The sequence below is a fragment of the Somniosus microcephalus genome, chromosome 33 (genome assembly GCF_052327205.1).
Source record: "Somniosus microcephalus isolate GS21.2 chromosome 33, FLI_Smic_1.0, whole genome shotgun sequence".
Lineage (NCBI taxonomy): Eukaryota > Metazoa > Chordata > Chondrichthyes > Squaliformes > Somniosidae > Somniosus > Somniosus microcephalus.
The window spans coordinates 22433154-22460720 of record NC_141019.1 but is presented as its reverse complement, the minus strand read 5'-3'; the positions used below and the strand labels follow the sequence as shown (position 1 = coordinate 22460720).

The 27567-nt window shown below is 43.0% G+C and overlaps 1 protein-coding gene across 2 annotated transcripts in view; it reads right to left on the bottom strand.

Annotated features, from left to right (window-relative positions):
• Positions 1 to 16889: 16889 nt before the first annotated feature.
• The window catches only part of LOC147097002 (sodium channel protein type 8 subunit alpha-like), a 243430-nt gene continuing 232752 nt past the window's right edge, over positions 16890 to 27567 (bottom strand). For both annotated transcript variants that reach the window (XM_085972723.1, XM_085972724.1), the window contains 4 exons: positions 25532 to 25669; positions 23567 to 23671; positions 22549 to 22819; positions 16890 to 20352 (listed from right to left, as the gene is read on the bottom strand). In XM_085972723.1, the coding sequence (XP_085828849.1) occupies positions 19193 to 20352; positions 22549 to 22819; positions 23567 to 23671; positions 25532 to 25669 (1674 nt within the window). In that variant the 3' untranslated portion in view covers positions 16890 to 19192. The remainder of the gene's footprint in view (positions 20353 to 22548; positions 22820 to 23566; positions 23672 to 25531; positions 25670 to 27567) is intronic.

Sequence of the window (27567 nt, the reverse complement as noted above, 5' to 3'; positions counted from 1 at the left end):
AGTCCCTCTCCAAGTCTCCCGGTGCTACTCCTATTTCCTTCATTGTCTATGTTGTTCATTCTTTATGCCAATGTGTGATACTTTGCATTTGTCAGTATTAAATTTAATTTGCCATTTTCTGCCCAACACAACAGATCTAAATGCTTCTGGAAATCATTAACTGCATCCTTTGTCCATACGACACACACTATTTTATTATCGTCTGCAAGTTTAACAAGTTTACAATCTTTTGCTGCATCCAGGCCATTTATAGAGACAAGAAGCTCCAAGGGTTCAAGCACTGACCTTTGCAGTGCTCTGCTCACTACCTCCCCCCATTCTGACACTGCGCCCGTCACAAGAGCGCTTTGTTATCTTTTTTTTTTTTACTTGATTTCTTAACCAATCCCATAATGTGTAACCCAGAACAGTACTGGATCATCATGTACCTCAAACATTATTTTTAATATAGTAGAGGCACCCCCTTCTAACAGTTACAGTTGAAATAATAGATGAATATATACTTGATTAGATACTCAAGTTAAATTGGAAAACACCAAAAATATTTTAGCATCCTCTTACCATCTAAGAAATGAAGGCAATGTCCCTGTGCTGGCTTATATAGATCATAATAAAGAGATTAGAAGAGCTAACAGATCATTTCGATGGAATTTTAGTAATCTTTCATATGTGGATGTGTGGCTTTGTGAAAGGCCTTCTGGAAGTTCAAATAAAGTATATTGTAGGGCCTTTCAATTTTGTTCACAATGCACTGAAAGAAGTTAAGGAGATCTGTCAAGTAGGACCTTCCCCCTCCCAAATGCACGGTGATTTTACTTATTAAAGGTATTACTGTACTAGTTCTCTTCCAACCTATTTAGGATAGTTTTCATTAATTACCTAGTATTCATGTAAGGTTAATGGACCTGTGGTTACCTGGGTCAGAACTGTCTCCCCCTTTTAAATATAGGAACTACTTTTACTGTTTCCAACCCTGTTAAATCTTTCCCGTACTCGATGAATCTTTCATGACTACAGCCAGTTCCCCAGAAGCTTCCTCCTTACTTTTAAGTACTCTAGGAAATACATCACTTGGCTCAGGGGATTTCTTAGTCTTCAGTCCTTTTATCTTGTCCTCACCAATTTCAAAATATTCCATGGTGTTTGCTGGAGCACAATAACTGTAGAGTCAGTCAGTATTTTCCTCCCTGAAGATTTCCAGAAAATATCATTAAGTAATTCAGCTATTTTCCTGTCAGGTTTGATTATTCCAGCACTTTCACATTCTAAAGATGTAACTTCCTCCCTACAACCACTCCTTTACTATTATGATGATCCTGAAAAAAATATTGTCCCGTCTGATAATGCTATATTTCTCTCCAGTGTTCTGCTTGCACCCTAATACCCTTTTATAAAAACCTGATATCATACCTCTGTTCTGGTTCTTCCTGGCACGGTAATCATCAGATTACCTCAAATTTGATGATATTATGGGCAATCATCTCCAGAAGTTCATTACATCCAAACTGCAGATTCTCTCTTGATTGCCTGCAAGTACTAAGTCTAGATGTGAATTTTCCCTGGTGAAGCAGACTTATACCACATTTACTAATTCAGATTCAGTCACCACACTTCCACTTGGGCATTCCCAATTAATATTAGGTTGGTTGAAGTCACCCATTATTAACTGTACAAACTCTTCTAATCTGGTCATACAAGATCCTGTCATCTTCCTTTACTTTCCCTGGGGAGCAGTATCAGACATTAATTGATAATCCATACCTCTGCCATTTTTGGCTCCAGCCAGACTGTTTAAATTTTTCCCTTGCACTGATATATTGTCAACTTGCCACACGGGTGTAAAACCGGCATTGTGGATTGGCTGCCCGTTCTAGAAAGCGCCCGATATTAATTTCGATTGAAATCTGCAACTGAATCTATGGAACGTGAGCTGTCCTCAGAATATTGGGTGCAAACAGCACAGTTCCATTTGAGTCAGTGTAAACACGCCATTAGCGTTTCAGGTCTAAACTGTGCCCATATTAGAAAATCCAGTCTAATGTGTCTACACTCACTTTTGAGTATCTCGGACTCCTTCCTTCCCGTCATTTATTCTTCCACAGGCAACCACCACCAGTCTTCTCCTGTTCCCTTCACCCATCCATCTACCTTGTCCTCTAGGTCCTCAATTTTGGCATATCATTGGCTTATTTGCTTTATCCTTAGCACAGAAGAAACTATCTGTAGTGGCGCTTCTTAGTTTCCAAACAGGCAGGCCACTGGGCTGTGGGGCTTTTAACATCGAGTAGACGCGTGTCGAAATAAAACATTCCCAAACGTAGCTTTGTCTTTTAAACGGTTTACTATAACACTTAACAAACAGAATCACAAAGCAAACACGTATAAACGAACACGGTCAAAAACTGTACTGCTCCAAACCTCACAGCTTCTGCCTCTTTCACCACGTGCAGTTTAAAACTGTAAGATGGCTGCACCCATGTGTGGCTTAGGGACTGTTCCATTGTGGCAAGAATGAAGGGGGTGTCGGACTATACTACTGGAGCAAGAAAATAGGGGGTTTCTTAATACAATAAGTCGTTCAGGTAAATTAACTGTATTATGCCATTTAGCCACTATTTTAAAGTATTTTCTTAAGCTTTTATGGCTCTTACATTCCGGCCCCTAATTGACTAGGCACATGAAGCATATCAATTACTCAAACATTAAGAGTCATAAACTAATGAGTTCAACATATTTACAATACAAGTGTCCACTTTTTTCTTTCATTCAGGAGCTTTTCACGCTGCTTCTTGTAGCAGGCAGAGCTTTGTGATCGGTCTCTCCAGGGTACTGGTCTTGGTTTGCAAACAGACGCGACGAACGACGCCTCTGGAGTCTGGCATGGTCTTAATTATTTTTCCCATCAACCAAGAATTTCTAGGGGCTGAATCATCCACAATTAAGACAATGTCTCCGACGATGAAGTTCCTCTTTATTTTGGACCATTTTTGACGCTCCTGTAGCAGAGGTAAGTATTCTCTTGTCCATCTGGTCCAGAAGAGGTCTGACATATACTGAACTTGCCTCCACTTCCGACGGGCATACAGATCTTCCTTTTTGAAGACTCCCGGGGGCATGGCTGGCTGTGTTTTCAACAACAACAGGTGGTTCGGAGTCAGGGCTTCGAGGTCATTGGGATCATCTGATGTCTTAGTTATCGGTCGGTCATTAATGATGGCTTCGACCTCGCACAGAACGGTTTGGAGTCCCTCGTCGTCCAGCGCTTGCTGCTTCAGTACAGAACTGAGTAGTTTTCTTACGGTGCGTATCTGTCTTTCCCAGACACCTCCGTGGTGGGATGCAGCCGGAGGATTGAAGATCCACTTAATTCCTGTTTGCATCATGGCTTCCTGTATTTTAAGCTGATTCCAACCTTCAATAGCTTCCCGTAGTTCTCTCTCCGCTCCGACGAAATTAGTGCCATTATCAGAACGCATAATGGACACCTGTCCTCTTCTACAGACAAAGCGCCGCAAGGCGTTAATACAGGAATCAGTGTCAAGCGTGTGTGCCACCTCAATATGAACTGCTCTGATGGTCAAACAAGTGAAAAGCACACCATCTCTCTTGACAAGGCTCCGTCCTCGCTTTACCTCGAAAGGCCCGAAATAGTCCACCCCTACGTTTGTAAATGGGGGCTTGTCTGGTAACAAACGGTCTTCAGGCAGGTCTGCCATTTTCTGCTCCCCAGCTCTAGCGTGTAACCGTCTGCAAACAATACATTCAGAGAGTATTTTTCTTATTACGGAATTAGCTCCTGGAATCCAGTATCTTTGTCTTAGCTTCGCAAGCACGTGATTCCTCCCACTGTGTCCAATACTCTGGTGTATATGCTGAAGAATGAGAGTGGCAACCCGGAGGTCCTTAGAAAGGATAGCAGGATGCTTGGCCTCCTCTGGCATAGCAGATTTGTTTAGTCTCCCTCCCACCCTCAGTACTCCATCTTGCAGTGTAGGGTCCAGCTTGTAGATATGACTACCTTTCTTGATTGGAGTATTTTGCTGTAGAGCTTCGGTTTCTTCTGGGTATCTTTGTCTTTGACTGAAGCAAGCTATCTCCTTCTCAGCCTTGGCCAAATCCTCCACGGTCAATGAATTCTTGCTCAATGTGGTCTTGTGCTGATGCATATACTGCTGTAGAAGCATTCTCTGCTTATCAGGGTTACTTTCAGACTGACTGATAGTGGCTCGGTACTCTTTTCTCTTACCGCTCAGGTGTAGCAGCAACTCTTTCAACCTTAGAAACCATGCAACTGCTTTCCTCAACTGGTGCCATCCTGAGAAGTGGTTAACAAGCTTGTTCACTGTGTCAAAGTTCTCTTTCGTAGTTATGAAATTTACTGTGACTGATCTCTTGACTTCGACGTCGTCTTCAGTAATCTGACTTGGCATATCTGGTCTTTCTGGCCATGATCTCTCTGTTTCCAGCAGATAACTTGGGCCTTGTATCCAAGTTTCACTCCTCATGAAGTTTTCAGCCTTCGATCCCCGTGAGGCTTGATCTGCTGGGTTTAATGAGATGTTTACATACCTCCATTGAGATGGTTGTGTAGCTTCTCTAATGGATGAGATTCTGTTTGCTACGAAGGTCTTGAAGCGTATCTTCTCATTCTCTATATACTTCAGCACCGTTGTGCTATCCGTCCAGAAGACAGATTCTTCTAATGGGAGCTGTAACTCTTTACGCATCACCTGGTCAACTTTAACTGCAACAACCGCTGCCGTCAATTCCAGTCTCGGGATGGTGACCTGCTTCAGCGGAGCCACCCTGGATTTTCCCATGAGGAAGGCACAATGTTTCTGGCCCTGTTGATTTGTCAGCAAGAGGTAGGTAGCCGTGCCATAGCCGTCCTCACTGGCGTCCGAGAAATGATGTAGTTGAGCCGTCTTTGTAACTCCAAAACTCGCGGGCTTGATGCATCTACTGTCGTTGAAGCTAGAAAGTTGTTGCAAATCTGTCAGCCATCTGTGCCATCTCTGAGCTTGACCTTCTGGGATATCTTCATCCCATCCTCTCTTGTCTCTACACAGCTCTCGTAGCATCAGCTTCACCGGCAGAATGAGTGGTGCCAGGAATCCGAGAGGGTCGTAGATGGAACTGACCACGGAGAGAATCCCTCGTCTTGTGGATGGTCTTTCGTTCACCATTATCCTGAAGTTGAACGTGTCTGACTCGATGCACCATTGTACACCAAGAGCTCTCTCGATAGGAAGGACATCGTGGCTCAGGTCCAGATCTTTGACTTCAGTGGCTCTTTCCTTTTCTGGGATAGAAGCTAGAACTGCTCTGCTGTTGCTTATCCACTTAGTCAGATGGAATCCTCCATTCGAACACAGAGTTCTAAGGTCTCTTGACAGTGCGATGGCATCGTCTTCTGTTGACACGGACTTCAGACAGTCATCGACATAAAAGTTTCTGAAGATTGTCTCCACAGCCTCGGATGGTGCTTTGCCCTTGCCATCTTCTGCAGTTTTTCTGAGAGCGTAGCTTGCACAGCTGGGAGATGATGTGGCTCCAAACAGGTGTACGGCCATTCTACATTCCACCATCGCTTCACTAACGTCGCCATCTGGCCACCAAAGGAAACGCAGAAGATCAGCATCTTCGTCAGGGATTCTGACTTGGTAGAACATTGATTCTATGTCTGCCATCATGGCAATGAGCTCTTGTCTAAACCTAGTCAAGACGCCAATGAGGGTATTAGTAAGGTCAGGTCCTTGAAGCAGCTGGTCATTCAATGAAGTTCCTCTGAATGAGGCGGCGCAGTCAAACACTACACGGATCTTTTTCTTCTTTGGGTGATACACCCCGTGATGAGGAATGTACCAGACCCTTCCATCGTCTCTGTTCAACTGTTCTTCGGGCACTTTTACAGCATAGCCTTTCGCTATGATGTTTCTCATGAAGTCTTTGTAGTCTTCGTGAAAGTCGGGGTTCTTGTTCAGCTTTCTCTTTAGATTGATGGCGCATTGCTCTGCTATGCAGCGATTGTTCGGCATCTTCGCGGTCTGTCTTCTCAGTGGCAAACCAATGTGATAGTGGCCATCAATGAACTGTGTAGACCTTGTCGTCAAACCCATGAACTGATGGTCTTCTTGTGACATCTCTGTCTTTTCCTCACAGCTGCGTTCTGAGAAGTCTGCGTTGAACTGCTGTATCAACAGCTCTTCAATGCTTGCGATAGAGATGCGATTAACTGTGACGTTTTGTCGTTCCTCCTTGTTCGACTTGTGGCCATCATCTCTCCTTACCGGTCCATTGATTACCCATCCAAGGGCTGTCCTGACGGCGTAGGGTCCGTCATCCTTGCTGTTTATCACCTGCCATGGCTCCATAGTTTTGTAGGCATTGGTTCCAATTAATAGGCCAATTTCTGCTTCAATGTATGGGAGACGCACCTTTTCTAGGTAGGGCCATCTATCCACATCCTTCTGCAGGGCTAGGTTCCCTATTCTAACAGGAATCTCCCTGTGTGTGAAAACATTAGGCAGGTCTATGAAGTCCTTCTCTTCAAGTCCACACACTTCTAGGTCTGACAGGATATAGCTTTGCATTGACTTCTCATGACCCATGGTGCGTAATAGGATTTCTGTTCTTCTGCCTCTAACGTTCAGCTGTCGCATGAGTGATTCTGTGCAGAACGTTGCTGAACTACCTGGATCCATGAAGGCGTAAGTCTCCACAACCTTCTCACCCCTCTTAGACTTGATCCTTACTGGTACGATGGCAAGAATACAGTCACTGTCACCGGCCCCAGTGAGTCCACAAGTCTCTGGTTCTAGCGACACCAGAGCACTTGAAACAACCTTCTCGTCGGTATTGTTTTCTTCACTCTTCTTAGAGACTTGTTCTTCTTTATGGATATGCAGCAGACTGGGATGTTTCCGAGTGCACTCTCTGCATGTTGTTCTTTGCTTACAGTTTCTACTCAGGTGCCCCTGAAAGAGACATCCAAAACATAGGCCGTTGTACTTCAGGAATTCGATTCTGTCCTTATGTGGCTGTGCTTTGATGTCGCTGCAGAAATCCAATGTATGATTCTTCTGGCAGAATAAGCATGGCTTCTGAAAGGCATTAGCAGGCGCCACTGTGCTGCTCTTTTTGGGAGATGAGTTCTGGGGCCTTTCTTCCTCGGCCTGAGTGATGATAGTTGCAAAGCTGCTTCCCCTGGAACCACCTTTCCTGAGAGTCTTTGATTCAGCAGGCTTGGCTTTCACTCTTCCATCGGTGGTCGGGCTGACATCCTGGATGTTTCCAAACAATGGGTCCCTAGCAATTTTAGCCTGTTTGTCTATGAAATTCACTAAGTCTGCAAACCTGGCTCTACTTTTCCGTCTCTCCATTATCTCAAAGGCTGTTCTTCTCCATTGTTCTCTCATCCTGTAAGGAAGCTTAGAGATGACGATTCTCATAGTCGTAGGATTGTCCATCTCTTCCATGAATTCAACATCCTCCATGGTGTTGCGACATCCTATGAGGAAGAGAACATATGCGTTCAATGCCTCTCCGTCTTCTGATCTGATCTGTGGCCACTTGGTAGCCTTTTCGATATATGCAGTGGCTATCTTCAGCTCGTTACCATAGTGCTCCTGCAGCAACTTCCTGGCTTCTATGTATCCCCGGTCCGGTCTCATGTGTTCACAGCTTCTGACCAGGTCTTGTGGTTTACCACTGGTGTACTGTCCCAGGTAGTACAACTTATCACTGCTGCTCTCTGTCTTGAAGTCAATGGCTTGTTCAAAGGATCTGATGAAGGGCTTATACTTGAGTGGGTCGCCTTGGAACACTGGTATGTCTCTTTGAGGGAGTCGAAGCAGATTCTGTTGTTTTACAAGCATCTCTGTAATTTCGTTCTGACGTTGCATCACTCGGTATAGGCTTCTCCCTGTGTCTTCAGGCCTCTGGTGGTCATCAGCAGGGTCTAGTCTAGACCGTCTGACGTCTGGGGTAGCATCACGTGCTCCTGTTAGTGGAGAGGCCACTCTTCCACGCTGTAATGCCGGGGAATTGCTTTCGGGCTCTGTTGTAACTCTTGAAGGTGCCCTGGATCCAACTCTATGTGGCAACGTTGACTGGCTGTGGCTCCCGCCGTCCCGTGAGCCTTCATAATCTTCGTACGCACTCAACCTGGCATCTGAGACCTCGATAGCTGTTTTCATCTCCAGCCGTTCTTTCTTTGCCTGCACCTGGGCCCGCTGGGCCTGCACTTGGGCCTGTTGGGCCTGCACTTGGGCCTGCAGTTGGGCCTGCAGTTGAGCCTGCAGTTGGGCCTGCAGTTGGGCCTGCAGTTGGGCCTCTTGGACCTGCAGTTGGGCCTCTTCCCGTTCAAGAGCTTGCTTCTCATCTAAAGATGCTGCGCGCGCCATCAACGCCGCCCGTTCAGCCTCCGCTCTAATGCGTCGCGCCGAGCTTGTGGTAGAAGCGACTGACCTGCGTCCAGAAACAGAGCTACCTTCTTTTCGATTTTTGCTCGGTCTGGCGGAAGTCTCTGAAATGCTATCGTCTGGTCCGACTTCATCGTCAACCTTATCTTTCTCTGCTGTATCAGCATCTTGACGAATTTTTAACATCCACTGCTCCGTGGCCTTGATATAGTCCTTAATGCTGGTTGATTTAAGATCAAACCAGTCGTGCTGATCAGTGTTTCCCTCTTCTTCAGACAGAAGTGCTAATACATCTTCATTGAGTATATTAAATTCTTCATGCAGCTTGGAGAAATCGTAATACATCATGTCTTCAGCTTTCTTAATATTAGCATTATCTTCCATGAGACGATCAATTATCTTCATTTTTCCAGTTATCTGAACTAATTTAGCCTTCCTTGCACCTATGCTTCTATGTAACTTCTCTTCCCTTGCCTTTGGGGTGAGCTTTATTTCCCTCTTTTGGCCAGCAATCCTTCTGGCTGGGGGAAGCTCCTGGCTCCTTAAGGCCTCGGCCATTTTACCCGCAGCTCTTATTTAGCTTCTCAACAGAATGAACAAAGCAAGTAACAGTCACTGTACCTTCGCTTTCTTAAATTGTCGTCTGGCTCCGTGACCATTCATGTATACGTTCGCCGACGATTCCGTCCCTTCCTTCTTAGGGAGCTAGTTTTTGACTAATGTAGTGGCGCTTCTTAGTTTCCAAACAGGCAGGCCACTGGGCTGTGGGGCTTTTAACATCGAGTAGACGCGTGTCGAAATAAAACATTCCCAAACGTAGCTTTGTCTTTTAAACGGTTTACTATAACACTTAAACAGAATTACAAAGCAAACACGTATAAACGAACACGGTCAAAAACTGTACTGCTCCAAACCTCACAGCTTCTGCCTCTTTCACCACGTGCAGTTTAAAACTGTAAGATGGCTGCACCCATGTGTGGCTTAGGGACTGTTCCATTGTGGCAAGAATGAAGGGGGTGTCGGACTATACTACTGGAGCAAGAAAATAGGGGGTTTCTTAATACAATAAGTCGTTCAGGTAAATTAACTGTATTATGCCATTTAGCCACTATTTTAAAGTATTTTCTTAAGCTTTTATGGCTCTTACACTATCTATAAATCTCACCATGGAGTCCTCTGCCGCTATTACCTCCTTGTTCTCACCACCATTCTTGTCCTAGTTCCACTACACTGTTCAGGTTCCTTCTCACTTTCTCATTTCTTTTCCTATGTATCTCACCTCGTGCTTGAAAACGATTACTTTTATTTCCTGTTTCTAATGACTTGCTTTCTTTAGCTTTAAAAAAAATACTTTTAACACATTGAAGTGCGCTGTCTCAAATGTGATGGATACCACTAAATGCAAGACATTTCTATATGATAGGATCTACATTGAAAGTTACAAGCCCAGCTATACATCCATAAGACACAATGGTCGTCAGAAAAGAGACTTTTAAATTGAGCTATTTAGTATCTACAGAAATGGCAAGTTCAAGACTACATAGAAATAGGCTCTATTTAGGATTGTTGTGTCTGTGTGGCTCTTCCAACTTGACCCTTGAAACCTGAGGGTACCTAGTAAGAGGCCCTCCCCAAACCCCTCTGCTGGAAAATACTAAGCAAGACCCACATAGACTTGAACATGATATAGACTGAACCACTCACAGCTTTGGGTGAAACTATTCCAAATTCTTGAGTAAATGGAGGAGGAGGAGGTCAGACCTTTGAGAGAAACCATATCTGGATTACCTCTTCAGAGCAACCACTGGCTTGGCAACATGTCCACCTGAGCAGCCAAACCAAGTTTACCTTGATTGGGTCCTGGTGGAGAGAGACATAGAGATCAGTGAGTGGCTAGTTGTTTCAAGGTGAGTTATCAAGATTTTCTTTCCACAAGTAACTAATTAGCATTACCATGGCATGGGCCATACACTTCTATAAGGCAGAGGAAGTGGGTAGAAAACATGGAGAGCACCCATTTTAATGGAATTGGACAGAATCAAAGGCCCAGGTACAGGTAGAGTGAGACTGTGTGTAAAAAAAGCTTTGCATGAGGTGAAGAGAGAGACAGATAGAGAGAGAGAGACACACACAGACAAAGAGAGAGAGAGAGAGAGAGAGAGAAGAGGCAAGCACTAGTATAAGTTGATAGTGAATCTATCACCTCTAAGGGGTTCCTCCTACAGCTCTATTTTGGCTTACAAATGCCAATCATCAAACAATGCAGACAAGCATGTTTCACCTCCTTGGGTCTAGCACATTTGGAAACCAGGAAGCAATTGAATTAAAACCTCAATTTGTCTTCGGCAGATCATTTCAAATTCACCATCTTTTTAAAAAAAAGTGTGCACTGGAGAGGTGGCCCTGATCCCTGAGCTGCAACTAAATGGTGGAACTCCAGAACATTATTCTTTTTCTTATTTCCTAAATACTTGAGATCAACGTAGCCCATGCTTCCTTTAAAAAGAATCTGATTCTACCCCTTCCCCTGGTGAAAATATGAAAGTAGGTTTCTGAAAGATGGAAAAGATTGCATCCCCTCAGAAAAGCTGCTTAGTCAGACTAAAGGTACTAGAGGAAAAATATGTTTAAGAAAGGTTCTGTCTCCACTCACCCCAAGTAGTATATGTTCTACCTCAGTCTCCGTGGGTATCTATTGAACCTCCATGAATTTAAAGCTACCATTCTGAAATTGAGGAGTTCCCTTTGTAACGTACAGAATGTGGAATACAAAAGAGAGAAGATGCTCCTGCTCTTCTAGATGGAGATTTTTCCCAGATTATGAAAAGTTTTTAATGGTTTTGTCTAGATCTGGACCACAATGATTTCCTCATTTGGCTCTGAAACAGGGTCTGCTACCCAGTGGCAAATATACAGGTTAATTCCTTCAACTCCCATATCCTTGGTAGTTCCTAACAGATTATCAATGCCAGTATCACAGAGGAATCTAGTCATAAAACTCTCATGCAGTGTGGTGGTTGTGGACCTGGACTATCATCAGGTTTAAGCACCAAGAACCTTCGTGTGTTAGAGAAGTCAGGCTTGCATCCACTTTAAGGATGCCCATATTCTTCTGCCACGGCTCCTTAAACAATTTCTAATGGGATAACAATGCTTTTTGTTACATTGAAGGAGACTGAGCATGGCTAATTAACTCAAAGACTTGCATTTATCTAGCACCTTATCATGCCCTTCAGAGATGTCTCAATGCATTTCATAAACAATTAAAAGCAGTGACTTACACAGGCAAGAGCAGCAGCCATTTTACACACAGTAAATGGGTGCACTGCACATTTGTGTTCCCCACTTTAAACATATTGGAGGTAATCTTAACTTTGTGTGTTAGTGTATAATGGATGATAGTGAGTCGGTAGCCTGTTTTACAGCTCTCCCGAGTTTTATTTCCATTCAATGGAAATAACAATCTGGACAGCTGTAAAATGGGCTGCCGACTCACTATCATCCATTATACACTATCACACAAAGTCAAGATTACCCCCATTCTGTCTCTGTCTTGATCAGATTTTGGGAGTACAATATGTGTCAGCTCCTTCAGTTTCTTCACAAATGGTTCTAGCTGCCAACCTATGCTGAATTCTGAGCAGTTTTGCGTTATAGGTTGAACTAGGTTGAAATTCATTTCACTTTGGATTTCTAAATGTCGGAGAGGAGACTTTCATCCAGTCAGTCTGGACTGGATTCAAATGCAGAACCAGAGGTGAAAGGATAATGTTTTAAACCCATTGCTTCGCCCTGTTCCTTCTGAATTAGCTTGTTTTGAAACACCTCCGATCTCTCACTGTGCCTTGCCTTGGCCAGAAGCCAGATGGCTGCCAGAGAAAAAATGTTGACTTTATTTTTTAAAAAGGATGAAGTGGTGTATTTTTAGTATTACAGCACTCAGTGGTACTGAGCATCACTGAGGGGAAATCTAATTAGAAGATTATTTTTTGGCATATATGGTACATAGCAGGGTGTTAACACAAGGAGTGTATTAATTAGTTTTTTTTGTTGAAACAATGAAGAAGAGTGTCATCCTCTTATGAGCAAGACACACAAACTTAATTCCTCTCCGTTTTCTTAATTAAATGTTTTTATTTTTCATATCTTAAAATCAGAATTGGGTATCACACTGCTCCCTATACTTGAGAGAGGTAAAAAGACTAGCGAGAGGAAGTGCTATCTCCAGAGACTTATACTGACTGATTAATTGGTCCTGAAATTTGATGACGTACCTGTTGATCATCCTTGATATGATTGGACCTTGCACCATGGGATTGGAACAAAGATCAGAGAAGATAGCCAATTAAACAGAGAAGATAATATAGTTTTCCACCTCCAAATTGGTTCCCTTCTCTCCCAAAGGTTCAAATCGTGCTGGCCTATGGTTCCAAGAATGGCAGGTGCCCTCTACTACCTTGACCAAGTAGCTATTCTTCATGTGCGAGCTTAGAGCGTATTACCAGGCTATTTGACTTCAGCAACATCACAAATAAGCTCCATCTTGGTACCACTCAATTTCCACAAGTGCGTACGTTCTAGAAGGACTCATCTGATAACAATCAGGAGCTGGAACCGTGGCTGATTTTTCCCCTCCCTTGCCCACGTGTACTGAGCCCATTGAAGTGCCACTACTGATGTCCAGCTGATAGCAGCTAACTGAGCACAGACTGATTGAACCCTCCTGGTCTGTCTGGCTCAGTTCCATAACAAACAGTGCTTTTACCAACAGAGCCATTGGGGCAGCTTACAAGAAGAATTAATCAAAGAGAAAAAAGTAAAAGCAAAAGGGATGAGAGAACAAAGCAAATTGTAATTGAAACCCAACACTGAATGATAGATGGTAAGAAGCATAGGCTTCTCTTCGCTCTCATCCTGCACCACAATTTATCAGCAAACCCAGCCATCAGTAGTATTAATCCATCGTCAAGGTATAAAATCTGAGTGTCAGAAGGTCCCTTTAAGAATTGCATGCCATCTCCCTCAAATTAATCTTGTGCTTAAAAAGATTTGCAATACTGCAGAAAAGTAAGATTTGCATTTTTTAACGCACCTTTCACATCTCTCAAACGTCTCAAACTACTTCACGTACAACAAATTACTATGAAGTGCAGTGACTGTTGTTATGCAGGCAATTGCAGCCGCCATTTTGCGCACAGCGAGATCCCCACAAACAGCAAGGCGATGAATGATCAGTTGATTGGAAAAGGCAGTCAGGCCCTCAGTTTAATGTCTCGTCTGAAAGACGGGACCTCTGATAATGCAGTGTTCTCTCAGTACTCCACTGGAGTGTTAGCCTAGATTTTATGGTCAAGTCCTGGAGTGGGGCTTGAACAATCTTCTGACTCAGAGGCAACAGTGCTGCCAAGTATCACCATAGCATTTTTAGGAAAACAAATGAAGCGTACTGCTAAGTTTCTTCAGGTGGTTAAACATCATCAAAAAGTCAGTGTAAATAGATGCTGACTGTTCAACATTAAAAGTGTAGAATCTGGTTGTGTTTCAGAACCTGTGTGTGAAATGCAGTGCAATATGGAATATATATTTAGGCAATAATGAATGGGAAGAAAGAAAGACTTGCATTTATGTAACACCTTATCACACCTCTCGGAAACAAGCAATGAATTACTTTGAAATGCAGTGGCTGCAATACAGGCAAAAGTAGCAGCTATTTTGCGCAGAGTAGGATCCCACCGCCGCCACGATAACCAGTTAATCTGTTTTAGGTATTATTGGTTGATTGACACGAGGGAGAATTCCTTGCTTTTCTTTGAATACTACCCTGGGACCTTCATGTCCACCTGAACCAGTAGAAGAAGCAGAGGTAACTTTGGTTTAACATCTCATCCAAAGAATGACACCCCTTACAATGCAGCATTCCCTCCATACATTATTATGGGATATATTTAGGCAATAATGAATGGGAAGAAAGAAGGCCTTGCATTTATAAAGCACCTGATCGCATTTCTCAGAAACATCTCAAAGGTCTTCACATACAAATGAAGTACTTTCAAGTGCAGTGATTATGTAGGCAAAAGCAGCAGCGGTTTGCGCACAGCAATATCCCACTAACAGCAGAGATGAGTGACCTTTGTTATCGTCAGTGGAGGAAGGAATGTTGTCTAGGACCACCGAGAGAAGCCTGGTTCTTCTTTGAATAGTACCACGGGATCGCACTCTGTCAGTACTGCATTGTAATGGCAGCCTTGATTACAAGCTCTAATCCTTCTGACTCAGGAGAAAGTGCTGCCAAATAACACCAAGAAAAAAATGGGGCATATTGCTAAGATTTCTCAGTAGATAAAACAGCATCAAAAAGTCCATAGATGCTGTCTGATTATCAACAGCATTAGAAGTGTAGAAACTGGCTGTGTTTCAGAACATCAGTGTGAAATGCAATGTAATATTATGGGATATATTTAGGCAATACTGAATGGGACGAAAGAAAGACTTGCATTTATATAGCGCCTCATCATACCTCAAAACACCACACACAATGAATTACTTTCCATTGCGATGTAGGAAAATTCAGCAGCCATTTTGCGCTCAGCAAGATCCCACAAGCAGCAATGAAGTGACTAACTACTTGGTCTGTTTTTGGTTGAGGGAGGAATGCTGGCTAGGACACCAGGAGAACTCCCTGGTTGTCTTCAAATAGTACCATGGGATATTTGACCTCCACTTAAATAGGCATATGGGTCCTCAGTTTACATCTCATCCAATAGTTGGCAACTCCGATAATGCAGTGCACTCTCAGTACCCCACTAGAGTGTCAGCCTAGGTATTGAGCCCAGGTCCTGGTACGAAGGGTTTCTGACTCAGAGGCGAGAGTCCTACCAACTGAGTCAAGCTGACACACAGAAGGCATCAGTTATGGTGTTTAACACACCAATGATCATGTTAACATGATGCAGAGCTGAATGTGTGAACATAAAATAGATCAATGAACACTTTGAGTTCATTACGGTCATTAAGTTATGGGTTGGTAAAGGTGACTCCGTAATCTCACATTCCCAGTTGGGAGCCATGCTTGCAGGGAAACTGGAGGCTACAATATTATAGGCCTATCTCCATCCCATAATCCCTGCAAGTGCAGCTCCTTGCTGGCAGTGGGAATTGTAGAATCACCCTTTGTATATTTATTTTTTAAGTTTATTTTCTACTGCTGACTAGGAGTCCTTTGCTTTCATAGCAGCATTTTTGGCCCAGAACAATTAGAAGTGTGAAGATTAGCAAAACTCACCTTTTATGGGAGTGGAGAAAAGGATGCCAGTAGTGAGGAGTGGAAGAGTTTTCCACTTTTGTCACTCGGTGTCAGCATCAAGCACTTCAAGATCAGGTTATAGCACAGCCAGATGCAGAGCAAAGCTCCCTTTGCTCTGTCCTAATAGTGAGCCCTACCCTCAGGTTCAGAAGAGCACCTCCTATTGCACCAGTGCGATTTTTTTTCCACTTAGCAAAGCATATGCTCTCTCTGACCGAGATTGGCAATTAATGTGTCAATTAGTCCTGAATGATGGCCAGTTTTGTGTTATTGGATCATAACAACCAGGAGACGACCCCCCAAATGCATTTCACTCAGGACACTTATAACCAGCAGAGGGAAGAGACTTTCATCTCACCAATGCAGACTGCATTCAAATCCAGGCCCAGCAGTAAGTTACGATAGCAAAATACTGCGGATGTTGGAAATCCGAAATAACAACAGAAAATGCTGGAAAAACTCAGCAGGTCAGGCAACATCCGTGGACAGAAATTTGAGTTGACATTTCGGGTCGAACCCTTCTTCCAAAGACCCGAAACGTCAACTCAAATTTCTGTCCACGGATGTTGCCTGACCTGCTGAGTTTTTCCAGCATTTTCTGTTGTTATTACAGCAGTAAGTTAACCCACTGCAGCATTCAGGGCCTTGTATTTGTTTCTTGGGAAACAAATCTCAGCCAGAATCCTTCTTTAGGCTTAACTGCAATCTCATGCACATTTGTGAAGATGGATCCAACACAACGTACACTTTGTTTTCTCCATTTAAGATCGTGTCAATAATTTCACAATGGCATATTCTGTGTGCTTAGGGTGCCCTTAAAACAGACAGGATAAAAACAACTGTCAACTCTTCTTTAATACGTTAGGCATTGAAAGGGGTACAGACCTTAAGGCTCGACAGTATTACTTGTAATCAGTGGTGCACAATGGAGTCTGGAGCTGCGAAGGGGCACTGTCTTCATTGCAGGAAGGGGGGGGGGGAAAGAGAGAAACAGGCACAAGAGCAGTGCACCATTTTTGCCACAAGCAGCTCACATTTTGGTGGGGGGGGGGGGGGGTTTGCGCCGAGTAAAAACTGTTTCATTGAAGACAGTACCCCTTTGAAACAAGACCCCGAAAAAAAGAACCGAACACAAAAATCCACACCAAGACAGCCTCAACCTGGTAGAGTAAAAAGTGTAATATTTATTCGTTAGACTGTGTTAATAATGTAGCTTTAGCCATCATTGTTTGGGTAATAGCATCATCCACCATGCATTTCACTAACACATTACTAGTCAAGTTTACTACTAAGATTTTAAAATTACAGTTCACATCTGTGTGGCAGAAAATGAAAACCAGGATGGGGCTTGGTTCTTTGCTCTTATGACCCCATTCTATTGATACCATTCAGAGCAGTTTAGGTAAGGACAGGCAATTACTGTGAGCCCATGAGCCCCGGAATTGACGCTGGATAACATCAAGGATCTTGCTGCAAAACAAAAATGAAAACAAAATGCATCCACGATATGCTGCTGCTTTCTAATTGCACTATTTATTTTGCCGCCTACTCTTTCCTTTGCCAGTTTCTGATCTCTGCAAATTAGCGCGAAAAATCTAATTCTGAACAGATTTGGTCTTAAATGGATTTATTGCACAGAGAACCAGAGAACAGTGGGTTTTTAAAATTTATCGTCTTTACAATTCGCCATTCTGCTTCTAGAATTGGGATGTTAACAAATGAAAAAGTATCCATGGATCCAAAATAACAATTGTGACAATGGCATCCGCCTGAAGCCATTCGATTTAATTTTGTAATTTTTTTTTTTGTTGTATTTACAAAAAATGCATGCCGATAAAATAAAATGATATATTACAATATTTATAATATTCTCTTAAAAATTCCAACCACACCTTTCAGCATTCGTTTGTGCTGCTTACAACATAGCCTGTACATATATGTATGACTTTTTTTGTTTGTTTTATACATCATATTCTAATTGGGGAAGCTAACGAGGGGAAAAACATGACTCCTCATTCGGTTGTCATCTGTCGCAGGATGACCGTAAATGAAATGAAATGAAGCCGCACGGCCTGCCACTTGCACTCAGCACTGTGACTTGTCGTGCTATTTATATTTATTTCTTTTTTTTATTATTCATTGTTTTTTTTAAACAAATGTGATTATTAGAGAAAAAACATTATATGTGACTACAGAAGCAAGAAAAACATGCATCAAAGTGCCAACTGCAAACCATCACTGATGAAGGTGTAAATGTTCATTTTCTTTTTAAAGGATATTGGAAATTCAAAAACTGTATCAACTTGGATTAATACACATCTTGGTGTTGCGTATACCCTATTATCCAGTACCCAAAAATTGCACCACAGAGATAAATTGCCATGTACACAGCATTCCTTACCTCCGTATAAAATGTCTACTCTGCAATATGAAGGTGATTAATCAATACTGCAAGATACAAATGAACGATCTTTAAAGCCCTAGTTTTGGTTTACATTGAAATTTAAATACAACAAGCCATTCTTGTATTTTAATTTTCCCCTTTAAGGAGGATACAGAGCAGCAATTTATGTGCAACAATGGCTGTATGTTCAGAACATTAGCTATTAAACATACACGCAACCCCCCTTTTTTACTTCTACTGAGGTTGGATGAATGATTCATTAAAGAGTTTGTAAATACTTGTGAAGGGCATGATATTAGGCTGTCCCCCAATATAGTGTATGTTTTACAGTGGAACGCCTCAGCCATCAGACAAAACCACTGGGTGGACAAAGTACTTGTGTCTGTGGTCTATGACTCTACATGCATGATTTCTGATCACAGCATGCTATCATGCAAATCATTTCTATGCATTGAACGAGCACATTTTTTTTTGGAATCGGCCTGAGCAAGTCCCCCTCAGTCCGAAAAACCCCCCCACTTACCTCCCCTTATCCCCCAACAACATGGAGCCCATGTAGAAAAATATGCAGATATAAGAAAGAAACCGTGACTAAAAATAATGACATGGGCTAAATGTTACACTTGCAGAACAGATAATGAAAGGAGGCAACCATAATTTTGCATGGTCAAACAAACCTTGGTATTGTTTTTTGTCTGAAAGAGTGAAATAAAATGAGAAAATAAAATCTGTCTGTCTGACCCCCTTGGCAATGTACTGATCCTAGCAGCCATTTTGTTTGTCCTTTGTTGCAGTGACTGCTGAAGTACTGTAGATGCAGTAACCACCTGTTGGAGTTTATTGAATCCCCTTTGCTGTACAGGGTCCTAGTGTCATGACAGGGGAAGGTCACTGCCGTCTAGGCAACAACTTTATATTGTAAGCAGATTATGTTTGGTATAGATCTCTAGATGAGAGTTCTTTTTGTTCTAGAAATTGGGTCACTGTTCTGCATTGATATATATCTCTATATACTTTTTTTTAAAGTCTGTAAACAACATTTGCTTGCAAATGGAATTTTTTTCACAACTTAGATTCCCTGATGTCTTTTTGGTTGTTTCTGCCTTTATCATTGCCTTTTCGATCCTTCTCTTGTTTCTCAGGTTTAGTTACACTGTCGTACGATGGCAGTGATGCAGTGGAGGGAGTTCCTTCCTTTTTCTCTTGATTGGTGTTACCATTCTCATTTGCATGCCCTCCAGGCTTAGAATACGGAAGTCTTCCTTTGGTGGTGATTTTTCGCCTTGCCAAATGTGCCCTATAAGCCCGCTGAATAATGATGGCACAAACTTCCTCGTGTTTGCGTCGAAGAGTGGTAGTGATTGGCTCGTAGGATACCTTGGAGGGATTAGACGCCACAAATCTCTCCTCCATCTGTTGCCGGAGAACATCCATTTCGCCACTCTCACCAAGTACACGCTTGGTGAATGCGAACAAGATATCCAAACAGTGAATCCTATCTCCACTCACCATGGGCAGGTCCATGGCAATGAGTTCAATGTGATTGGGTTTAGGAACTCTGAGAGGTGCTTCCAAGGTATCAGCAAAGTCAGACAACTTGTTATACTCTATGAACTGTGTGGCATCAGGGTCGAACTTCTCCCAGATCTCGTAGAACGTCTCAAAGTCATCCTCACTCAGTGGTTCAGCACTCTCCTCTGTAGCCACGCTGAAGTTCTCCAGAATGATGGCAATGTACATGTTCACAACAATCAAAAATGATATGATGATATAACTGACAAAGAAAAATATTCCCACAGATGGATTACCACAGTCTCCTTTAACAGTAGTACCTGGGTTCTCCTTTTCAAGGTCACAATCTGGTGGTCTGTTTAAGATTGGCAAGAGTAAACCATCCCAACCGGCAGATGTAGTGACCTGGAACAAGCAGATCATGCTGTTGCCAAATGTTTCAAAGTTAAACATATCATCGATACCATCTTCTTTCTTGACGTATGCAAAATTAGACATTCCAAATATGGAAAAGATGAACATGACCAGGAACAACAGAAGCCCAATGTTGAACAAGGCAGGCAAAGACATCATTAAGGCAAACAATAGCGTTCGTATTCCTTTGGCTCCTTTGATCAGACGCAAAATACGACCAATTCGAGCCAATCGAATGACTCTGAAAAGGGTCGGTGATACAAAGTATTTTTCAATTATATCAGCCAGGAACATTCCTAAGGAAATAGAAGAGATTTTGTTAATGTCTGCTTTAAAGCAATTTATCTGCCACAGATGAAACACGGTACTGTAAATAACTAAGGAAATGATATCAGGCGGTGCAGAAATATCTTGCAAAACAGTTATCTACTGTTTATTAATTTCCTCACTTCATATCATTAACTTAATGATGAACTGTCACATTTTATTAACTGCACAGCTAGAACTGTAAACCTCAATAACTGTTACAGGTCTGGAGGTGCCTTTGTCAGAGCAGTGCGCTACTGCTGGTGGGTAATATGCAGTCAAACATTTATAATGTTCAGTAGGTGTTTAGCCCAAAGAAGCACCTATCTCTGTTGTTAAAGACATTTTTGCATGAAGATGAGGGGGAAGTCCCAGGTTGAATGGTAATCTTTGCGCTAGCATATTCCGATTTACAATATATGATGCAGCCTAATCCCCAAGGCTTGATAAAAGTCTAAAATGTTTTCTTTCTATATTTGTTCTGCATAGTTTTTCCATTTGTTCCATATCCTGTATATGCTGAACAGCAGCTGTGTAATTTTCCAGTTATGTAAGTGATTTGGATTGTGTTATATCCTGGAACACAAAATGCAAAGTTCCGATGATATTCACAGTTTTTTGGCGGATTAATGAAAAGCCTTGCTGTAAGGTACTAAGCTACACAGACTAGGAGGGTCTCGGGTTCTGGTTCGTGCTCACTGGCATTAAGGGATTCCATGGGCGATGGAGGGAAAAATAAAGTCAGAGTTCCAACTCCTGATTGTTGCCCAGTGACTCCTACTAGAAAATGCATGCATGGATATCGAATGAGGGGGGGAATTCGGGCTTGCCTTGATGCCCACCCTGCCCCCCTCAGCCCACAGTTGGATAGTCTGCCAATACTCATTGTCTAGGCTCACGTATAAAGAATGGCCCATTGGGCAAGGTACCACAAGACATCCAACACCTGTGGAACTGTAGCCCAGCACGTGTCACTTCTGTAAGGAGAGGAGGGAAGACAATTGTGGTGGGGGTGCAGAACTCCCTTACTCATGTTATTGAAGGTCAAAGGAAGGATGAAGACGGAAAGAGATATCCGCGCCTAGTTTTATCCCTTTTGCTGTTATTGAACCTCCATGCCGTTGTCGTTCAGTTGGGAAAGTAAGACGGAATAATCCAAAGACTGCAGCAGCTACAAAAAATTATCTTTCTGTGTCGGCAACAGGTTGCATGGTTTCTGGGTTGGGATAGATCTCCTCGTGACTGCTAAAGCGATGCCAATAAGCACCTGTATGTGTGTTCTGCACATTGTTCTTTCAATTTCACATCCCACCTTGAACACTCATATCACAGACAAGCACCAATAGAAAACACAATTGTCGTCTTAAACACAAAGGGGGTCATTTTAACCTAACTCGATGGGCGGGATACCCACGGGATCGGGTGGTTTTACACCCCGCCCGATAATACCCTCCCTCGACTTCAACCGAGTGTAAAATCGGGGTTGCTCCCGATCCCGTCAGCTTCCCGACGGGCGGGTTAGGCTTAAATTGCCCCAACGTTTCACTTTTTTAAAAAGTTTATATGCTGTAGTGATTAGCTGACATGCCTCGTCTCCATAAGCACAATAAACAAAAGAAAATTAAATGCTTTTGACTCCCAATATCAGCGTCAAGCACTCCTACATAACAGACACCATGGGCCAAGTTCAGTATAAGGCTCCGACTACTCTGCCCCAACAATGCATCTTAACCTCAGCCTCAGACTAACACTGTACTGCAGTATTATGACTTCCCCCCCGCCCCTCATTTCGTACATCAGCTGTCCTTATGGCCTCAGACAATGACAATGTAATGTTGGATTATCGGAGTTGATAAAACACATTTCAAGTAGGACTCATCTATTTATCTGGCCTTCACCTAGAGATCAAAGGTGAAAGAACATTGTGAAAACCTATCACAGAACCCAATCCTTGCCAAATTTGGAATGTTACCAGATTCTGATGACCGGGGTGCTGAGTATTGTAAATGTTTGCTACTCTTTGGTCCTGTATTGACCTTCTCGCTTGCCAAACATAGTTGCCCATCTAATCAGTAGATCACTGGTGCCTTTACACTACTGTTGAGTACACTATGAGTGCACTGTTCGACAAACATGGGCTCTTCATTTGTTAAACTTAACAATGCTCTTTAAATATTATTACTCACCCACAATGGAAAGGATCACAACCACAAAGTCAAATATATTCCACCCAATTGTGAAATAATAATGCCTCAGTGCAAAGAGTTTGAGCACGCATTCACTTGTGAAGAAAATGATGAAGATGAAGTTGATCCAGTACAGAATGAGTTCACTCTCTTTGCTTTGATCATCTGTTTCCACCATCATTGTTACCATGTTGAGGCAGATGAGGATCATGATGGTGATGTCAAAAACCTGTTGAGTGACAAAGTCATAGACTCCACCCTGGATTATATTCTGTAAAAAAACAAAACACAGAAAAAAAACGATAGTATCTGACAAAGAGTATATTCCATCCAGTGTGTTTGAAGTATAGCACCCTGCCATCTAGGAAAAAAATGTCTTTGATTTATTCAGAATATGAAAACCTGCTTCACACCTTCATACAGAGGGAGAGGGATTCATACTCGGGTGCCCCAACATCACCTAGGAGCTGGGTACAGAAAAAAAGGTGGGACCCAGCGAAATGCCTCATAATAGAATGCACTTGTCCAGCTTTGTAACAACGTGAATTGCTTTGTTGAAGCAAGTTTAGATCTAGATTCCTGAAACAGAGCCATCTGGTGTACAGGCTGAGCATTTACCTGTACTGTTTATCCAGAACCAACCATTTTGAGAACTGAAGGAACAGTGATTGAGCCAACTAGGAGGGATATTGGAAATACAGCCAAAAGACTACTTCCTCTTCAGTAATTTAAAGAGCCAGAGAGTTAAAACAAGAGCGTCTCATTGCTAAATTTACACACAATGTTCACTATTAAGGTTACAAGGATTTCATCTGGAATATTATTAATGTTTACAGGCTGGATAGCCAAGATATCTGTGGTAATTGTCAGAGACCTCGTTTCCACTGGTCACGGTCCCGGAAGCAGCTGGTAACCAATCGCTAAATGAGTTAAGTCCAAAAACTCCAGTGCATTTCTGACTGATTCCATCTGTGGTCTAAATTATTTGCTGCACTTTTAGTTCTCGTGCATTGCTTACCAGTGGCCTTGGAATGGGCTTCTGGGGCTTCTTGGACCCCAGTTTTTTCATTGCATTGTAATATTTCTTTTGTTCTTCAGTCATAAAGATATCCTGACCTCCAAAGTAAAGAGAACAAAGAGAAACTGGTTACAACCTTAGGAATTGTACGGTGTACATATTTTCAGTTGTTTTCTTCCCTCCCCTCATTAAGTCAATGACTCTTTGCTGGGATGCAGTTGCACAGATGATGGTTAGCCTCTTATCCAAGTGGCATTATTCAGCTGAGAGCGTCGACAGTAAGTGGCACAAGACTATTCGACTGCTGACCACCCCAATTCCCTTCCTGGCCCCCATGCTAGCTGACATTGTAAATTGTTCCCTCTCCTCAGGTACTGCCCCTCTCCCTTTGAAAACTGCGGTCATTAACCACCTCCTCAGAAAAATCAACCCTTGCCCCTCTGTCCTTGCAAACTACTGCCCATCTCCAACATCTGTTTCCTCTCCCAAATCCCTAAATGTATTGTCGCCTCTAAATCCATGCTCATCTTACCTACTCCAATTTGAATCTCTCCAATCAGGTTTCTGTCCCTGCCACAACACTGAAACGGCCCTAATCAAAGTCACAAATGACATTCTCTGTAACTGCGGCCGTGGTGCACTATCCCTCCTCATCCTTCTCGACCTATCTGCAAGCCATTGATACAGTCAACCACACCATCCCCTCCAACGCCACTCCTCAGTTGTCCAGCTCAGTGGGACTGCCCTATCTTGGTTTCACCTATACAGGAAACTCTCTATTTACCGGCACCTAAATAACCGGCAATCTCTGTTAACCGGCAAAATTCAGGAGTAGGTTCAGGTAAGTTTTACTTCATATTAGTGGCAGTTCCTGGATCTGTGGCTGTGTAACCGGGGCTCCTGCACCAGTTGCTAAGCAACAGGGACGCTTGGTCTGTGGCCGGGCTTCTTGCACCTGTTGCTAAGCAACAGGGAAGCCTGGATTTGTTGCTGTGTACGGAGCTCTCGTACCTTTTAACTATACCTCTCTGTAATCCGGACTTTTTGATAAACCGGCACCACGCCGCTCCAGTCGGTGCCAGATAAAAAAGAGTTTCCTGTACTATTGTAGCCAGAGTATCTCCAGCACTGGCTTCTCGTCCCACCTCTGGAGTCCCCAAAAGGATCTATCCTTGGCCCCCTCCTATTCATCTACATGCTGCCCATTAGCAACTTCATTTGAAGACATGGGGTAACAGTCACTGGCAGCATGCGTCGATGTTGACTGAGGATAGGATCAGGCTCAGCTGTGATGCTCCCTCTAGTCCAATCTCACAGTAAGGACTCGCACATAAATAACAACCACTTGGGTAAGATTCAGAGGTTGAGCAGTCCCTGTGGAGCCAAAACCCAACAGGAAGTCAGTAACTTAATAAGAGGAGTGGAGAAATAATTTGTTGATAACAGAGAAAAAAAAGAGTGAAGGTCAGTGCAGCACTGATGTTCTGCCATTGGATATCACTAGTGTATACATTTATTAAATATTCTAATCATATCATAATTAGAAAGAATTCTGAAGACATTGAAGGACATAATTACTACATTAAATTTTCTTCATATTGAAAATAATATTGAGCATTTGATATTTGGACATTGGAGTCCAAATGGATGGTTTGTCTCTAAGGGTTTGTTAAAAAGATAGTGAGAAACTATTATCAGAATGACGTAATAAAGACTCACTGCGCACTTGGTTGTACATAAAGCAAGGCTTTAATCGACTTGTAACAAAACATGGAGGTCTAGTTAGTAGTCACTAGCTTCCTGTTTCCAGATTGTCTCTGGCCAAGGTGGGCCCACGCCCGAGTATTTATACTCCTCGGACGGCGCCCTCAGCTGGCCGTTCAGTAGTACTTCCTGAGTTACTTCTTGTAGAAGTTGTGGTTTATGACACAGAACTTATTTTTTCCTCATACAAAGAACACTTATCTTTTTCTTTTGTTGATTGAAATTGTCAATGATGACACCAATGAACAGGTTTAATGTGAAGAAAGATCCAAAGATGATGAAGATTACAAAATATATGTACATGTAGATGTTGTCCTCATAGAATGGTTGTTCTTCAACCTAGAATGATAAGAAATCATCATTAATATTCTACAGCACATTAGTATTGATGCCGGTAATTAGCTGGTGACTGGCGATAAAAGTTTTTACCCCTTCAAACTTCACGGAAGCGGCTTTAACAATGTAAGAGATGTGAGAGGTCAGAAGATGTGGTAGGTTAGGTGGTCTTGTCACAGAGTACTTTTAGATTGGAGAAGAACTAGCCTCATACATGCACATATTTCACTTACCCCATTTAACTTAAAAGTGTCTAGATGGTTGATAGATGGCCAGCCTATCTGGAGTGCTGTAAATACTCTTTGTTCTTACCTTTAGACTAGTTTACTATGTTAATTGAGTAGGCGCATTGCTGAGGCCTGAACAATACCTATTCTGTGCTCAATTCACTTCGAAACAGACATTGACAGAGAGGCAGATGAGCAAACAACACATAGCAAGACAGATTTGCATTTTTCTGTCTACATCAAATTCACCGTGATCTTTGGACAAATCAAAAGGGAAATATTTCAGTGACGTTATTCAACACCAATGTTGGGGGGACCAATTTCGGGTCACAATTTCCTGCTCCCAATCTTTCCTGAAAGTGTGCCAGCTGCCAAATTGGAAGCAAGCGACTTCTAGGTGTGCAGGGTGCCCACCTGAAACAGGCATTTGGTGTCCTGTAAATTCATATCGGAGTCTTAATGCATGTTGTAGGACCCTGATTAAAACTGGTCTGCAAATGGGCAGAGCTTACGCCACCACGCGTGCTCGAGAACAGCGTAACCAGAGGTTCTTAAAGGGACCGCTGGAAGCTGCTCAATAAGCGGTCGGAAAACTTTTTAATAGTTTCATTTCTCTGGAGCCAGGAGCAGGCGTGTTGTTCCTGGCTCCACAAAAATACGGTTGGCCACTGCTGGCACAGGTCCACCACCCTCTATTCTGCCCCCCACCCCCGCCAGAAGCTACCTGCGGGCCGATTGGAATTGCTCAGGCTTCAGCTGTTGACCACCGTTGAGACACCCAATTGGCGTCTGCAGCGCGACTGTTTAATGCCAATGAGGCCCGTGGCCCAATTTCAATCGGGCCTCAGGCCAACGTTTGCAAGCGCGCGTACCGAACATGGCACTCATTTCGTGCCGGAAACCAATGTGAATTGAATTTCTCCCCCTACATAACATTTACTGCCGAGCGTATCATCAAAGGTCTGGGAATTCATAGCTCGTCGTTTATTGCACAGAATTGTGCCGTTCGGAATGTGCTTATACTTATTAATATTGTTGTGAATAAACTTAGCAACTCAATTTGGAGCATGTAATTAACTTGTGTGGTGTGTTGGTATTTCTGTCGTTTGGAGTATCTAAGAGTGGAGTGAGGCTGCAGGGTGCACTGATGAACTTGGATCTGTGAGTCCGAAGGGTACAAGTTCTTGAAGAGGCAGAAATCTGAAAGGCTGCAGCTTCTGGATCTTAGGGGATATGAGGTCTGCTTATATGAAAAGTGTTCCATTGTCCAGCACTGACATCCCTCACTTTGATAAACATGCCGGGGGGGGGGCGGGGGTTCCGAAGATCTGTCCTCTGCAGTAATGCTACCCAGCACCTGCTTGCAGCACAGACGAACCACTTAAACCGGTCAGCAGAATACAGCTGTTCGGAGAGCAATTTGGAAGCGGAAATATAGTGTAGGAGACAAAGAAAATGCCATTTTGATGACCAAATTGCTTGAGAATCTGGTGGGGGGGAATTGAGAGACTGTCAGGAAGGAGGGGCGTTCCTGCCCCCAGGAGTGGCTGGTTCACCAGGCACAACAGGAAATAGCGGAGAGAGTGAACGTTGTGTTGCAAATTTGCCGGACCTGGAAGGATGTCCAAAAGATGTCAGACCTGAAGAAAGCCACAATGTTAAGCAATTAATATT